Source organism: Daktulosphaira vitifoliae, unplaced genomic scaffold (genome assembly GCF_025091365.1).
Source record: "Daktulosphaira vitifoliae isolate Bord-2020 unplaced genomic scaffold, ASM2509136v1 Scaffold_138, whole genome shotgun sequence".
Classification (NCBI taxonomy): domain Eukaryota; kingdom Metazoa; phylum Arthropoda; class Insecta; order Hemiptera; family Phylloxeridae; genus Daktulosphaira; species Daktulosphaira vitifoliae.
The window spans coordinates 1-18,501 of record NW_026099707.1 but is presented as its reverse complement, the minus strand read 5'-3'; the positions used below and the strand labels follow the sequence as shown (position 1 = coordinate 18,501).

The 18,501-nt window shown below is 25.5% G+C and overlaps 1 protein-coding gene across 1 annotated transcript; it reads right to left on the bottom strand.

The window, feature by feature from the left end:
• Positions 1–1,568: 1,568 nt before the first annotated feature.
• LOC126909135 (uncharacterized) lies at positions 1,569–12,317 on the bottom strand. Its single transcript, XM_050691552.1, has 4 exons — positions 12,162–12,317; positions 5,902–6,079; positions 2,471–2,704; positions 1,569–1,743 (listed from the first exon to the last, which is right to left on the bottom strand). Exons 1-4 carry the CDS (start codon positions 12,243–12,245, stop codon positions 1,673–1,675), a joined length of 567 nt encoding a protein of 188 aa, XP_050547509.1. The 5' UTR covers positions 12,246–12,317; the 3' UTR covers positions 1,569–1,672.
• Between the last annotated feature and the right edge of the window lie 6,184 nt (positions 12,318–18,501).

The window sequence follows — 18,501 nt, the reverse complement described above, 5'->3', positions numbered from 1 at the left end:
ACAAAAAATTAATTTTTTCAACTTAACTTTTGAAAATGTTCCGGAAGGTCTGACACTATATATATTTTAAATTGAAGCTTATGTAATATACTTTAATTTGAAAAAAAAAAATTTTACCTCTGGACTTGTTTTCACGGCGAAAATGGCTACTAAATGCTATTTTCGTGTGAAAATTCTCGATTTTATTATTTATATTTAACTTTATAATGCTATAACTTATTGAAAAGTTTATGGATCCACACAATTTTTTTATGAGAAATAATATTTTTTAATAATCCCTTTTTTATTCGACATATTTTATCTTATTCAAGATATTAATAAGGGACTAGCATATCATGTAGCTTTTGGAATAATACACCAATTTTTTAAAATTAAACACATCTAAAGATTTGCATCGAAGCGTTTTTTTTTTCATAGTGATTTTTATCACTGTCAGATATCATTATACTTGATCCATCTATGCCACGTAAATACTGTGCCGCGAACCCCTGTGCTGGGTTTTTTATTATAGTGAGTTTAATTCTTGTCAGTTATTATTATACTTGACCCAACTATACCACGTCATCACTGTGCCGTGATCTTACTGTACTATTTTTTTTTTATTTTAATATGTTTTGAGTTGTGACAGTATGCACACGGTGATAGTCAAACTACCACATACACATAGTATGGCGACTGCCGATGAAAGTGACGCGGGTCGTGGAGCTCCGTCTACCATGTAGCAACATGGGATTGTGTCAAATCTTACATTGTAGAATAAATATTTTTATTGCAAGTTTAGAATTAAATTTAGGGTTATCTTTAAAGGTATTTAACCTAACAAAAACCTTTCCATTGCAACTAATAAAAAACATTTTAGTAAATAGTCTGCAAATTTATAAGAATTTAACTTGGGTGCCATACGCCACGGTGCAAAGTCCAGCAAGTGCCGTAAGGCCGACGACGACTCGCCGCAAATGATAAGTGAGTCTTCCTTCCGTTATGAAAGCGACAACGACCGATCCGCACCCGCGCACCAACACCACCAACGCTGCTAACTTTTTGATGCCGAGGATCTTGCCGGACATTGAGTTGTCGACGCCAGCGAAAGTGATATTAAGCGAAGATTATTATTACTGTGTTCGTCTTTTAGGTTTGTTTGTCTTTTTTAAAATTAACCTGTTGTTGCTCATTAATAAACGGCCCACGGGTCTCTACCCTCAAAACTAGTGTCGACTACATTATTGTGACATAAGTCGCGTCAACTTTGAATAATAAAAGTTAAAAGTTTTATATGGTAATGTATTGTCTCTTTATTAAAAATAACATAATTATTCAAAAGTTGTTCAATTAAAGCAGTAGTACGAACATGTAGAGAAGTTTATTTAATTACATTCAATTACAATCATTCATCTCGAAATGGTTCGCAGCCCTTGAAAATTGTCACAACACTTAATAAATTATTATAATGATGATTCTTTATTTATTTTTATTACTTTAAGCAATTATATATAATTTTTATGATAAAAGGAATACCTTTCTTGGCTCCTTTCGGAGTAACAATTGTACAATAATAAAACCTCCTAATATCTCGCAAACTAATTCAATTTATTATCAATACAGTTTTAACAGTGATTTATATAATTCAATGTATACAGATAATAAATAAATCATAACAATAAATAAATAATACTTAATTTTTTTTATTTTCTTGTAAGGCCTTGACCTTTTTCTGAAATGTAAACCCGAATATATGTCTGAATGCTAAAAAAAAATTTTAAAAAAATATCATTAAAAATAAATAGATTTCAGTTTTTTATTTAATGCATAGAAAAATTCTACTTAAAAATTAATAAAATAACTTTATATCAGCTAGAATATTTTCGACAGTCATTTTAAGTTATAACGATTATCAAATTTAGATGCTGTCAAAAAGAGTTTTTGGTGCGAAAATTTGTTATTATAATAGTATTATTCTATTTGCTATCGTAATTGCATATGTATAAAAATCCAAGAAAAACATATAATATTTTACAAAAATGACAAATAAAAATTTACGATGAACATATATTATTATAATTAACTGGAGAAAAAAGGGTAAGGTTCAAAAATAATGTTTATTTATTGCTGTTATATTTGAGTAATAATATTTGTTAAAATGAATTTAAAAAGAAAAACGTTTACTACCAATTATATTCAGCTCTTGAAGAAATAAATTGGGTAACGAATCAAAAATTATCTTACAAATGTATCATGAATATCAGATGGAATTAAGAAGTAATAAGATCAAATAAAAAAGTGAAATTTCATGATGCTTGATGGCACATGGTTTCCATTTGGTTTGTTATAAATAAATTCAGTAAATGGAGATGCCATTCACCTTCTTGGTAACGGATTAACTATCGATCTTGCAGTTAAAAAAAAAATTTTGAAAGATAATACATTGGCCTTTCATAAGTAGTAAAATTCTACATATTATACGTAATTTTACCTTTCATACTGATAAATTGTGCGCCTTCACCTTCAAAATAATTCATACATTTAATAAGAAATCCTTCAGGGTGTTCGTACTTTAAACAATCAAGAGCTTCGGTTAAACCCACTAAAGTCATCTTATCTGTTTCGTTCGAATAATATTTAAAAGTATTTTCAATTCTTATTTCATAAATACAGATACAAAACGTCGCTATTTTCTTAAATTGTTCGAAATTCATTAATTCTTTTACTTAATGAAATAAAATTTAAGTGTTAATAATTCATTTTTATTTAAATGTAAAATGTTATGACTAATAATAATTACATTCATAATTATAATTGACTGAAATTTTTATTGACACTTAATTTAATTAATTTATTATAATATTTCAAATAATAATTTATATATGATTTAGTTTTTTATATTATTTGAAAATTAAATAATACTTCCTAATACTTTAATTATATAAATAGTATTAGTACTGTTTGAAGTAAATATATCACATAATTTCAAAATTCTACGAATATTAATATATATCACAACTTAAATTTATTTATTTATTTAAATATTTGTGTTGAAATAGAATTATTAATTATTTATTCCTCAACTTAATTGTTATTATGATTCAAAACAAAATATTAGTTGCTCTTTTATTAAAATTTTAATAGAAAAATAGCATATTTTTGAATACGGTAGCTATTTGCGCATAGAAGATAGATTGTCGGGATAAATTTTTTTTTTTAATTTTATAGTATATGACATAAGCTTTAATTTGATATATGTTTAAAAGACGCAGTATTTCTGGAAAATTTTCAAAAATTAAGTTGAAAAAGTTAGTTTTTGTAAATAAGTTGCTATTTTAAATCCTCCTTGTGAGCAGAATAAGTGTTAGATTTTCAAAAAAAATTACCTAAGGTTTCAGTAAAAAAAAAATTATGTTGATTTTTAAAAAAGTTAAGGAAGTTTTAAGAAAAAAAAGTGAGAAAAATGATAAAATTTACCGATTTTTAAATTTGTTATTTTTTTGGATATTTCCTCCATTTGCGGGGAACGAGGAAAAATTTTCAATTATTAAGGGTAATGTCTTCGACATTGAAAGAAATCGATTCGGTGAGAGCTGAGAAAAAGTTTTTATTCAAGTGAAAAAAAAACACATCATAGTAAAATTAATACCTTCTCAGCTTCGCATCGAAGCTAATATATGAATAAATATTTAAAGGGAAATGGTTTTATTTTAAAAAAGGTATATCAAATGAAAGAGATATCTAAATAGTATTTATCATAAAAAAATTGTATTGATCCATACAGTTTTCATAAAGTTATAGCATTATAAAATTAAAAATATAAAAAAGAATTTTTTTACTAAAATATTATTTTTTTATTAACTTTGATGTCCGTTTTCACCATAAAAACAAAATAAAGTACGAACATTTTAGCTTCGATGCGAAGCTGAGAAGGTATTGGTTTTACTATGATGTGTTTTTTTTTCACTTGAATAAAAACTTTTTCTCAGCTCTCACCGAATCGATTTCTTTCAATGTCGAAGACATTACCCNCGTCAAAAGATCACAAATCGTATCTAGTCGAAGACATTACCCTTCTAAATTGAAAAAGTTTCCCTCGTTCCCCGTAAATGGGGGAAACCTCCAAAAAAATTACAAATTTAAAAATCGCTAATTTTCGAAATTTTTTCAATTTTTTTTACTAAAAACTGTCATAACTATTTCAAAATTGAACATATGAATATAATTTTTTTTTTTAAAGATGCTTGATATCTTTACCTATTATTTGGTATATTTTTTTTTGTAAATTTAACCTTTTTTCTGCCCACAGGAGGGGAATTAAAATGACAACTTTTTCATAAAAAATTAACTTTTTCAACTTAACTTTTGAAAATGTTCCGGAAGGTCTGACACTGTTATATACTTAAATTGAAGCTTATGTAATATACTTTAATTTGAAAAAAAAAAAATTTGACCTCTGGACTTGTCTTCACGGCGAAAATGGCTACTGATTGCTATTTTCGTGTGAAAATTCTCGATCTTATTATTTATATTATATTTAACTTTATAATGCTATAACTTATTGAAAAGTTTATGGATCCACACAATTTTTTTTATGAGTATAATTTTTTTTATATAAATATTTCATTATAATGAACGATTTTTTAAGGCGCATCCCTCTATTAATATATTTTTAAAAATTTTAATAGAAAATATTTAGGCTTAAATTACATTAAAATACATAGTTTTGATAATACAATCTCAAAAAGCGTACGGAATAAAATTGAATTCCGTTTCAAAAAAACAAAAGAGACAATTGATAAATTTAATTAAAATGAAGAAATTAACCGATTTGAATTTGTGAAATTAGTTTTCGACAACTATCAAAAATGTATAGATCATAGATCTATTTTTATCATATTATTACACGTATTAGATATTTTTTTAACATATTATTAATATTTGAATTTTGTTTTAATGTTTTGATGACTTTTCATCTTCTTATAAACTATATTTTTATTATTTATGAAAATATATTTATACATACATAAGACAGATATTTATTATAATTTATTTATCCTTGGTAAAACTTCATATTTTTTTTATAAAGTTATACCTGTTAGATAAAATAAGTAATTATTTAAAACGACGAGACCGTATTTAGGGGTGGTTAAGGGGCGCAAACATTCTTGTGGGCGAATGTCATTTAATAGCGATGGGACAAAAAATTACTTTATTTAGCTCATCAATATTAATATCCCACGCAAAAATCTTAAATACAGACCTAAACGTAACATTCAATAAATACCAAACATTTTGGTATGGCAGCTACCTAATCTGCTCCTACGCTAAACTCGATACTGGCTCATGGTGACCCATGGATAAAACTAAATGGTTCTCAAATTTTTTAGTAGATAGACAGGTAGAAGATCAGTTTGACGGAAACGATACGGTCAATTTTGGTGGAAATGATAATCTCCCATTCAGATGTCATATTTCTCCTGCAAAATACTTATTGTGCCCGGCATAGTCGGGTACTCCTACCTAAATCAGTGACCTACTTAAGAGGCTTACGCACTGAATGCGTGTGAGGTTCACAGTGCCTTAGCTAGGTAAAGCCTAGTATTAAAAATAAAACAAATCACGAAAATTTAGAACGAATTTAATGGAAAAATATAATTATTAAAATAAAATTATATTGCTTGTAACAAATTAAGCATTAATATACATAAATAAAGATAACATGTATTTATAAGATTTCAATCTTAAACAATGTGAAATAAAACCTCATATTTATATGTCTAATCAAAATATTGTTGTATCTATTTCCTTGAACGACACAGCAAAAAAATAGGAAAATACATTAATTTTACAAATTAAGTTATAATAGTTTTTGTTGAAAATAAAACTCAACTTGAATATTATTATTAAAGTTTTACTTACAGTTTCCAACATATTTTGAGAATAAGAACATGACATAATAACGAGGTATTTCATATAACCAATCAAATTCTTTCACTATTTTTGCAAATTCTTCAAATTTCATACCATTTTTATCTTCTTTATTGTTTTTAAAAAAAGTCTCCAAAGCAGGCAATGATGAATCAATTAATTCTTTATTCTGAAATGAATTGGACGATTTTATAAGTAATAATAATATGGCCATAAATTCTTCAGATTTAGTTATAAAAAATCAGCATAATACAATAAGTAGTGGTATAGTTGATATCTGACATTGATTAACATCATTTTTATAAAAAACTACGGCGCAAATCTGTAGTTAGTGTTCAAGTTTTAGAAGAAATTGTTAAATTACCATTGTTTCTTAAATGTATGCACTAGGGTGGCCCTCAAAAATCGAATGTCTTTTTTTTTTTTACGCTACCCCTTAATTTTTTTTTAATGGTCAAAAAAATGAGCTGTGCAAAATTTGGGACCGATCCGTTAAGGTTAACCCGTGCCCCCGGGCCTATTAAGTTGAGTCGAAGAGTCAAATTTAATAGAAATAACTGATCTATGTCTCATAACTTTTTTTTCTCTTAACTTAGAATAATAAAAGTAAAACTCAAGTAAAGGAAATTTTACAAGAAATTCAAAAATAATAACTTCAATGTTGTTTTCTCAATAAATAGCCCACAAAAACACTACATACAGTAAAAAACATGTAAAAGTCTTAAAATACGTTATAACTGATTTTGTTGATTTTTAATTATTTATTTTCATTTTATTTTTTAGCAAACGCATATTCGTTTAAAAAAAGATTCTAGAAGTTTAATTAAATAATTACTTACTATTTGTAAAACGTATTGTTTCTGTTCTTCATTTGTAGTTAATATATTAATGTAGTCTTAGATTAATTTAATGCCACGCTAGGCTGTAATGACTCGTAATTTACTTATAGTATTTAAAACATTTATGTAACTGTTGTTCGCACTCCAAAATGATGGATCAATTTTCAAAAAATCAGTGTTCAGATTAAATAGTTGTAAATTTGATGGTAACTTACTACCAGTTATTTCGTGGGAATAATTACCAATAAGATAAATATTAGTTCGTAATACTTTAAAAGATGCTAAAAGTATTGTACATTTGTGATTAAAACGTATCATTTAATATATAATAATAAACAGGTAAAATATATTTAACGTGTTCACAAATTGTCTGCTGCATTTATACGACACAAATTATGTCAGTTGTCGAAAATAACTCAAATATTCTTATCTTTAATAATAATATAATTGGTACTATCTTAAAGTAATTCAGTAAACCAAAATTGATATATTGATACGACAAAATGTAATAATACAATCAATTTTGTTAAATTTGTAATTAATCATTAATTAACTGTCCATAAAATAATAAATCTAATATAATTATCGTACTTGGCATAAAAAATTAAACTTCTAGAATCTTTTTTTAAACGAATATGCGTTTTCCAAAAAATAAAATGAAAATAAATAATTAAAAATCAACAAAATCAGTTATAACGTATTTTAAGACTTTTACATGTTTTTTACTGTATGTAGTGTTTTTGTGGGCTATTTATTGAGAAAACAACATTGAAGTTATTATTTTTGAATTTCTTGTAAAATTTCCTTTACGTGAGTTTTACTTTTATTATTCTAAGTTAAGAGAAAAAAAAGTTATGAGACATAGATCATTTATTTCTATTAAATTTGACTTTTCGACTCAACTTAATAGGCCCGGGGGCACGGGTTAACCTTAACGGATCGGTCCCAAATTTTGCACAGCTCATTTTTTTGACCATTAAAAAAAAATTAAGGGGTAGCGTAAAAAAAAAAAAGACATTCGATTTTTGAGGGCCACCCTAGTATGCACCTTTATGGTTTTTTAAAAAATCCAACTTAATTTAAAATACCGAAGTTTTCTATAAACTGGTTATAAAAATTTAATATAAAAAAAATTTCCCACAAGTATTTTCTAAAAAAATTAGGTTTTGCTTTAGAATTTATTTATTTTATTTAAGGTGACAAAGTTTAGAAACTTAAAAGAGAATACTGTAAGAAGTTTTAGAATATTAGCAATAAGTATACAAATATCATATGTCTTTTAACGCGGGTTTTAAGTTTTTTAAATTGTTAATTTGTTCAAATAATTTTATTATTATTGATTGGTAGTAGTATTTTCAGTAAAAAAACAATCATTCGTATAATTTAAAATTACCCCACCTAAAAAAAAATGTGATTGTTCCTTAGATGAACACTATAATTAAATAAAAAACACGACCTTTAGCATCGGGTGTATTGTAAGTCTAAAAGAAGTTTAAAACGAATTTAATGAACAATATAAATATTATAATAAAATTGAATTGCTTGTAACAAAATAAGCATTAATATCCATAAATAATGATTAAATATATTTATAAGTTTCAAAGCGTAAACAATGCAAAATAAGACTTCATATTTAAATTTTAAATCGACATGTTGTATCTATTTCCTTGGACAATACAACGAAAAAATATACATTTAAATATGGAACAAAAATGTTCAATTATGTGCAACATTTTTTTTATGTCCTAATAAAATAAAATTAAAATTTGTATTATTAAGTAAATTAAATAATACAAAAAGAGGAATGTTAAATATAAATATTTCATATTATGTAATATAAAAATAATATATTAAATAAAATAATATGTTCTCTGAAAATCAAAGTTACCCTGTGTTATAAACGTGTGAATTTAATTAATTTCAGTTTTGATAGTTTTTTTCAACCGTAACTACTTTAAGTGGTAACAACAAAAATAATTTCTTCACATTTAACAATAGAATAGATGTTAAAAATCAAAAGAGTAACATATTTTTTATACTAGAAAATATTCTAAGGTAGCATAATTAAATGTTGAATACAGTAAGAAATAACCTTAATTCTGAAGTTTTCTTCAGTGATTTTTATTTATATCACTAAAGAATTATTTGAATAAATTATAATACAATAATTATTGTTTATTTAAAATCAAATCATATAATTTTTGAAAATAGAACTTGATCTCTTAAATAAACTCACACATACACACATATGCATTTATAACATTGTGTCTAATGTAAGTATAACATGATAAAAAGTAATCATAAAATGAAAAAAATAGAAAATAAATTTTAGTACTCATATTAAATGTAATGTAACTCGAAAAATATTTGTTTCAATGAAAAAATATAAGATGATTTTTTTGTTTATAGTTGTCTTTTAAAAAACTTTTGTACGAAACTTTTTTTTGTAAGTTAAATATTTTTTGAGAAAATTAAAAAAGCTCATATTTTTTAACTTTTACTAGGCTGTAAAAAAAAAGTTCAATTCCAATCAATGAAGACTATTAGTATGACATTATACATATATTAATTCAACTTTTAAAAAAACAAAATTTGGTTGGGAATTTTTTCCGCAAATTTTCCTTTGTTGACTGGCCTAGATGTCAATTTTAAACTTGTAATTAGGCTAAACGTTATTTGTTTCAATTTTTTTTACTATAAACTTTCACAAATCTTTATCAAAAATTTTTCATGAACTTTAAAGAACCAAAAAAATAGGTTAAAAATGAAAATTTGGACTGATTATTTTTAAAAAATGTTATTTTGTTAAAGAACAATGTTATTTCAAGATTAATATGCAGTCAGAAAATTTTATAATTATTATTATTATTTTTTTTTTTTTAAGACCTAATTTTAAAATTAAACATTAGTAAAGACTTGCATCAAAGCGTTTTTTTTTTTATAGTGATTTTAATCACTGTCAGATATCATTATACTTGATCAAACTATGCCACGTCACCACTGTGCTACGACCCCCCTGTGCTGGGTTTTTTTTATATATTAATCCTTGACATCTTAGTACTTTATTATGGAGTATTTTATAGATTCTAAAGTATTATTACAGTACAGGTGTGGGATAAACGTGTGGATAACGAGTGGAGGGTTAGTTCGAGTGTGTTTAAGTATACGTTAAATTATAACATTTTTTTGCGAGTGTTTCATTGTGCGTGGTATAGCGTACATTTTTTTTGAAAAAAATGTGCATGTGTTTGAAAATTATAATTTTGTCGATAAAAAGACTATTATTGTCTTATACGCGTACATAGTTATTTTCAACATGGGCTAATCGTGAGCCGAAAATAATTACGCAATTTAGTGTTCAAAAATTTGTCCCCAAAAACCAACTCTAACTTGTTTTAAATGTCCATCCTCTGGTCACAGAGTATGAGACTGTCGTGTGAGGAGAAATACAAGTACAATTGCAACGACCCTAAGTACCTTACAAATGATTATGTCAAAGCAATATAATAATAGACAAGTGCTTCAAGTTGGACATGCTGGTGCACAGTCTAAGTACTTTAAAGACGCTGTCATAAACGGTACTACAGTTGAAGTATACGTCGACATGGGAGTAGCGTGTGTCGTATGCGTTTGAATGATGTCAATAATCTGTTAATTGACTACGATGCTCAAGTAACAGATGAATTTGTTGGATATGGATTTGGTAAAGTTCATTCGTTAGGTCGTTTTGAGGCAAATATATCTATTGATGGAGTAGTAGCAAGAATGCCTGTTAATGTAGTGCCCGATGACCGAAAAATCATGTTGGACATATATCAGTTGGTACAAGTTTACCGAAAACTGAACTGTATTAAGGAGGAGGTCTCCGTACTTCAAAACAATTGGTCCCTCCATGTTTAGTTTCGACTGACGAACAAGGACTAACACAAGTGCCTGTGTTGAACTTGTCTTGTGTTGAACAATTTGTTGTCAAAAGAGGTGACACAGTTATCGTGGCGTAACCTTCACTGAGTTGTTTAAAAACAAAGAAATGTGTCCGCGTGAAGTTAATAATGAACTTGTAACTGCAGACGAAGTTATCACAGACTTAGACGCTGACCAGTTACAAGACGTACTGGTAGTGATAAACGAATACCGTGTTCCGATGGCGAAAAGTATACAACAAGTTTGGTGTACATATTTTGCTGATATGAAACTTGATATGAATGATCATCAGCCTATGGTGTTTATAGACTATCTTTTCACGAACGGAAGTACGTATTATTTCACTTATGTTATCCTGACGAATTATGTTTTATGTGTTAAATGGCTGCCGTAGTTAAAAAAAAATACTATTTTTGTTTACGTAAATATTAACTAGCTTATAAAATAGAAATGATCAATTCAAGAAATTGACTAGTAGTTCACAGTTTTTATTTTGAAAGTTATAAATATTTAATAAATATCTTATTATATAATCGAACAAGAAAAAAACGCTTTTCTGGGAAAATTACTTAGCGTGCTTGGATTTTCAAAATTTATTTTTTCAACGAAAATACTCGGTCACCAGACTCCAGGAAAATTATTGGCAGAGGTCGGAAAATTTTTGCCGCTCGCCCGCGATCGTTTTACGACTTAAGATTTGAAATTTTCATCAGACCCGCCCAATGACATTCCTGAGATATGATAAAAAAACCAATTCAATCCGTTCATTTATTACCATTTTAAGAGCTTTTTTTTTTTTAGTCCACGCGCATGGTTTTTTAAAGCGCAGTGATTCATTTCTGCTCATACGTTTATTATGAACCTTGATTATGTGGTGTAATATGTATTATTATTAGGACACTATTTTGCATTTGCACTATATTTTATCAAGGAATATTATTTATTCGATATAAATTTCAAGACGTTATAATTATATACGTTTTTACTTTTATTATCAGAACAGTACATTATTAATTATCTTTTTGTTAATTGTTTTGTTAATTTTAGTTTTAAGGAATTCATATGTAACATTTTAATTACTAGAAAGTAAGATTTTACTGCCAAATGTATAAACATGCAAAATTATGTTTGAGTATCGTATTACTGACTTAATAAATTAATTAGATTAGAAAAATAATTTAAAGTAAAAATTTAAATAAAAGCAAAGTATCAGATATTTTATTTTAACCAATTTTAAAATTTTCATAATTTCTAGATGTCCAAAATTTATAATACATGATTTCAACATAGATTATTTTATTTATTTATGCTATTTAAAAAATAATACAAGTTTATATGTTTTTTTTCGGAAAATCATATATCTAAGTAAGATAGAATAAAAAATAATATATGTCTCAATAAACAACTAAATATTCCTAAAAATTAATTTTCTAATTAGTAAACTTTTAACCATTAACTTTTCTTAATAATTAAATGTTATCTATTTACCTCATCCAAAGGATTGGTCTCAAAAATAAGTCCATTTGAAAAATTATTTGCTAGATAAACAACAAAGAAAATGTAAAAATACATTTTTGGATTGATTATTGCTGTATTTGAATAAAACTGATAATGAAAACTGTTATAGCAATACTATTTTTTATAGCGTTGAAAGGCCATTTTTATATATTTTTTAAATAGCAAACAAAGCGTTTAATAAATTAAATTTTGGTTTTAATATTTAATATTACTATTAATATAAACATTTTATTTATAAATGACAGGTATAAAACCTTAGTAATTTATATAATTATTTTATCGTCATTATTATACTCAAAATACTATATAAAAATTCCTTTGTTTGTTTCAATCAACATGAAATACTGAAATTTAAGTTTATAAATAAGCTTTGATATTTTGCAGATGGTTTTTTTAATAGTTACTAATTTATCATTAAATAGTCATAAAAATTTTCTATATAATAAAAAAAAAATGACAAACGTTAATTCTGGTTACTAAATTATGAAACGACAAATGTTTTTCGCACATATATTTACCTATAATTGCTTATCTAAAAATAAAGAAATAAATCATTTACTTTATTTTTTTAGATTCGATAAGAATCGAGGAGATATTAATTTTATCATGATGTGTTAAATTTTTAATTATCATTTTTTTGTGTTTGCCTACCTTTTCTCAGCTCTCACCGAACTGATATCTTTCAACGATAAGTGAAAAGATCATAAATCGTATCTAGTCGAAGATGTTATTCTCAAAAATTCCCTCGTTCCCCATTAATGGGGGAGAAATCGATCAAAAAATTACAATTATTAAAATTGGTAAATTTTGACATTTTTTAATTTTTTTTCTAAAAATATCTATAGACTATAGAAAAATGAACGAATCAAAATAATTTTTTTTATTTTGAAACCATGGGTACTTTTCTTTCATTTCATATAAATGTTTTGAAAATCTGACCCTTTACCACAGGGGGAATTTAATATAAAAATTTTTGAATAAAAATTAAAATTGTTTAACTTAAGTTTTGAAAGTGTTCCAGAAATATTGACATTTTTATTTAATCTTTATTATGCTATTTTTGTGTTGTGGTAGTACACTGATTTTCGTAAATATTATATAAAACTAAACCTTTTCTTCTTTTGGGAAATGCCCGCCGAATTGAACAAAAAATGTAGTTTTTATATAAAAATTACCTTTTAAAATATAAATAATTTAATACATAAACGTGTCATAACTTTATTAAAAATAAATTTATTTGGTAAACAATTTTAGAAAATCTGGCCATTTATCTGCACACGGGGGAAGATTCAAAATAGCAATTTTTTCACTCAAGTTAAAGTTTTTCAACTTTATTTTTGAAAACGATCCGGAATTACTGACATTTTTATATATATCTTAAATTAAAGCTAATGTAACATACTTTACTACGGAAAAAAAATTTAGAACTTTAGTTTGTCTTCATGGTATAAATGGAACCCGTATTCAAAAATATGCTATTTGTGGTAAAACTCTCGATATTGTATTTTATTTTATTTTAAAATACCTTACAAGGGGAGTACTNTTTTAAAACACCTTACAAGGGGAGTACTCTGATTTTCGTAAATATTATATAAACCTAATTGACATAGTATATATTGTTATACTTATTTCAATTTAAATTAACTTGAATTGTCATTTTTATCAACCCTACAAATGCGACGTACGGTGCCAAGTCGGTTTCACTTGTGTCTTTCAAGCTTGGTATACGAAGTTCGAACCCCAAGTGGGAATAAATTTGATGATATATATAAAATTTCACAAAAAAACAATGATTTTTAGTTTTACCTTGATACAATCACATTATATGTGCTCATATCACTGTCTCCCATAACATCATTGTACCGTTTAATAGACATATATAAATAGATATATATATATAATTAACGCAGTGACATACAACAATACTAACAGGAGGGCGGACTGCACATATAAACACTTTTTGCATTCCACGGCTAATGTGCCATAATAAGATATCCTTATCGACAGTTGACATTTTACCATCTTCGCGATCACTACTTTTGTCTGATAATTATCTTAATTTTTCGACCCCGTATATAGTGTGTGTGTGTGTCGCCGTCAGCTCTCTGTTGGATTATATCATCTCTAGGTGTCCAGCAGGTTGTATTATCCATTTAATATTTAAATTGCTTAATAAATATTTATTTATATCGTTGTTAACCTAAAGTGCTACATATATTTATATATATATATATTGTAGTACGACCCTTGATAGTTCCTCTAAGGGAATATAAATTAAATAGGAAACTTCAGTACTTAAGGTAGATATAGCCTAGCCTNACTTCAGTACCTAAGGTAGATATAGCCTAGCCAGCTATCCCCCGTTGGTCCCTTAGAATACTGTCGACGGGCATTTAGGCTCAACCCCTAAATAGCGACGTAACAACCTGAAATTAACAATGAATTTTTACAATTATAATCAAATAATATAATACGTTCAATTGAGTAGATCTTTTTAACAACATGATTGGTTTTTTTAGATAAAGTAAATAGTTAAAATTAATTAAGCTCTGAATACTTCAATTGTAGAATCTTTTTAAATACCAAAAGATAATTATAAATGATTACTATTATATACGCTGATATACGTCAAATATGTTCATTATATGCCGATATTACAAAAATATTCTCAAATATTCTCTAATGTGTTAAATATTCTCTAACCCCTAAAATATGCTTTTTTATGCAAAATAAATTTTTTCTTGTGAATTCTGTGTTTCATGAATCTTAAAGATTTCTCACTCCCATTTAACTGCATAGACTAGAAACAAATATGTAAAATCATAAAAATCCGACCTCTAATGATTACTATTGATGTGATTCTACTAATGATTACTTATGATCTCTACTTAAGTGATATATTACGATAAACGTTGTTTTCAACTTGGTTGAGTTTTTAGCGTTGATAATTCAACTAAATTTACAGGTCTTGACGTTGGGGATACTAAGCAAATTAACCGTGAATAACGTCAAGACGTTTCATAGATAGTCTCACTTAAAATCGACAATGCTTAATCGTTCTATTATAATAATAAATGTACAGTGTTTTATTAACGATTTATAGTTTGTGTTAGACAGTATTAACAAAACTGTAGAGCTCAGAAAACGAAACTAAACCCAATATTGCGCGCCAAGAAGTCTCGTCTCCTATACTAATATATAATGAACACCTAATTTACTAATTTGATATAACTAATCAAGTACGTAGCCAGAAAAATTGTCTGAAGAAGCCAAAAATATTTTGCTTTTATATAATTTTCCATGTAAAACATATCAAATAGAAGAGCAAATATAATTGAACTACAATTAAGAATAAAGTTTAAAATTTAAATATACTATATCCGGTAATAAACAATAATAATACATAATAGATTTTTTTAAATGACATTATACATTTTGTTCAATACTTGTTGAAAATATTAATTTTAAAGAAATAGATACGACTATGTATGTGTTATGATTGACAATGCTCAAAAACTGGTATTTGAATATTAGTTTGGACTTCATACAAAAGATGTCGCATAAGCTAATGGCATATTCTTTAAAAAATCTTTTTTATTCGATGGAATATTTGTTATTATTAACATTTGTTTTTATATGAATGTACTTTATCAAATTCATGATTATAAATCTGACGATATTTTTAAATATAAATTGGAATTCTAAAGGTTACTTGGAGTTACTAAGAATTACACGTCATTAATTTAATGCAGATTTTATAAGCTATGTTTTATATTTAACAGCCCAAAAGTACATTTAATAAAATTAATTTTGTTACTGTCAATTTTTTATTTACAAATTATGACAAACTAAATAAAGTTAATATATCATATTTATATCAATAGACCAGAATTTTAGGTTTATACATAGTTTTATGGCCTTTATGTAGCTCATCAGAAGAAAAAATATTTTTGATTAATTACTAAGATAAAGAAAACAGTATTTCTTTTTTAATATTTTAATATATTTTGATGATTTAACTTATTTTTTAGTTACAATGAGTAATCGAGAAGCTATTTGTTTTACTATGACGTACATTTTTTTTTTTTTGTGTTACAATACTCTGCTTCTACAGAACCGATTTTTCTCAACAATATCATAAAAGATAAAAAACCGTATCTAGTTGAACCTTATAATACCAAAACTTTGAAAAATTCCCTTCAATCCTTGAAATAAAGAGAAATGTCCCAATAAATTATTAATTTTCATAAAACAAACAATAGTTGATATACAGAGTGATTTTTTTATCATAACCCACTCAATTACTTACAGAATAAATATATTTAAACATTGATTTTTTGGTTTTCTTTAGTTATACAATACTTTAAAAAATATTCTTGAATTATTAACTATGTAATACTTTTTAAGTTCGTCCCTTATGCCTTGTAAGAGTGACTACTTTGTTTTTTTTAAATAGAGACATATTTTGATTTTAATAAATTGTTATAGTTTTTAATTTAATAATAAATGGAATTTGAATTTTTAATATAACTTTATTTGTTTATATCAAATAAATAAACAAAGTTTTACTTAAAAAGTATTACATATCTAATAACTCAAGAATAATATGTAACTAAAGGTAACCAAAAAAAATGTTTTAATTTTTTTTATTCTGTAAGTAATTGAATGAGTTATGTTAAAAAAATCACATTTTATTATATTGTTTTTTTTTCTACAGACACGCATAAAAATCAGTGATCCATTTAAAGGAACAAGCTTCTTAACACGTACCTCCCATAATTGGAAATGCTTTACGATTATAAAAATGTTTGTTAACCTTTATCATAATTATTTTTTTTTGCTCATATTTTGAAGGAAATCGTGCTTTTGATGTATTATTATTCCCCTGAATGAAATATCCACAACATATTTTATTAGCGAAACTCATAGTTTCAAACTATTTATAATTTATACATCAAATTTTACAGAAATAAATTAAAAATAAACTAACAAATGACTAATATATTAGTAATATTGACAAGAATTTCATGAATTTAATTATATTTCTAGTTAAAATATTTTCAAAATACTCCAATTTTGATTAAAACTATTATTTATTTGTCATTAATTTTGTTTTGATATTATACAAATATTATTACTTAAATTGTTTGAATGATAAGAATAAGATTTCACAATAACATAGCTATTTAAAAAAAAAAATTGAATTTCTTTAAAAACTCCTAGAAATAATTTAAAATTTGGTAAATTAATTATTGCATATAATATAACAAAAACTTGTTATAAGACTAATGGCTGATGTCATAACCATATATTTAAATTAAATAAATGGTTTTTCATCCTCCTAATGCGTATTATAAAATTACTGAATCGATAAAATTTTCTGTTATTAATTTCAGAAGAGTCCTCGTGTATGAATATTCAGAATATAATACATTAGTTATTTAAACATATTTATCAGTGATTATATTCAAAAATGAATTATAAATTAAAATATAACATGAAAATTTTGAGAATCGATCAAATCTGCGACTCGTAATATTTATTCACAAATTGTGACCTCGTGTCGTACTGTTTTTAAATTGTTTAAAGGTGTTTATTAGGTATGGAAATTATATGTATTTATACATTTTGTTTAAGCCACTTTTAAGGGTCTCAAGTTTATGCAACTTTATCATAGGATTATACATTAACATAGAAATATTTCTCGTATTTGGGAGAAGGGCCACTCATTCCATACAAAACTTAAACCTTGGTATCAACAAATTATTAAGTTTTCAAGTTTATTAATAGAAACTTGTATAGTCAGAATATCTTAAAAAAATTTAAGTAAAGTGTTTTCGTTGAAACACATCTGTTTAAATCACACTTACATATACCTTTTTTGCAAAAACGATACAATATTGTTGTTCTACGACGTGAGGTTTTAAATATAGAGTAAATAAAAATATAAAGTATTTCTTTATTGCAATAGCTAAAGTAAAACAACATGAATAATAAGAATTTTAAATTTTAAATCTTATTAAAATTAGAAAAATTTTTGAAAGGGGAAATTATTTAATAAAAATGAATTTATTTATTTTTATTTATTTAATAATTTAGTGGTAATTTATTTATTTAATTTTAGTTATTTCAATATAATTTGAAAACTATCTATACAGAGTGATTTTTTTACCATAAATCACTCAATTACTTTCAGAATAAATGTAATTTAGACATTGTTTTTTTTGGCTTTCTTTAGTTACACAATATTCTTGAATTATTAACTATGTAATACTTTGTAAGTTCATCCCTTATGCCTTGTAGAGTGTCA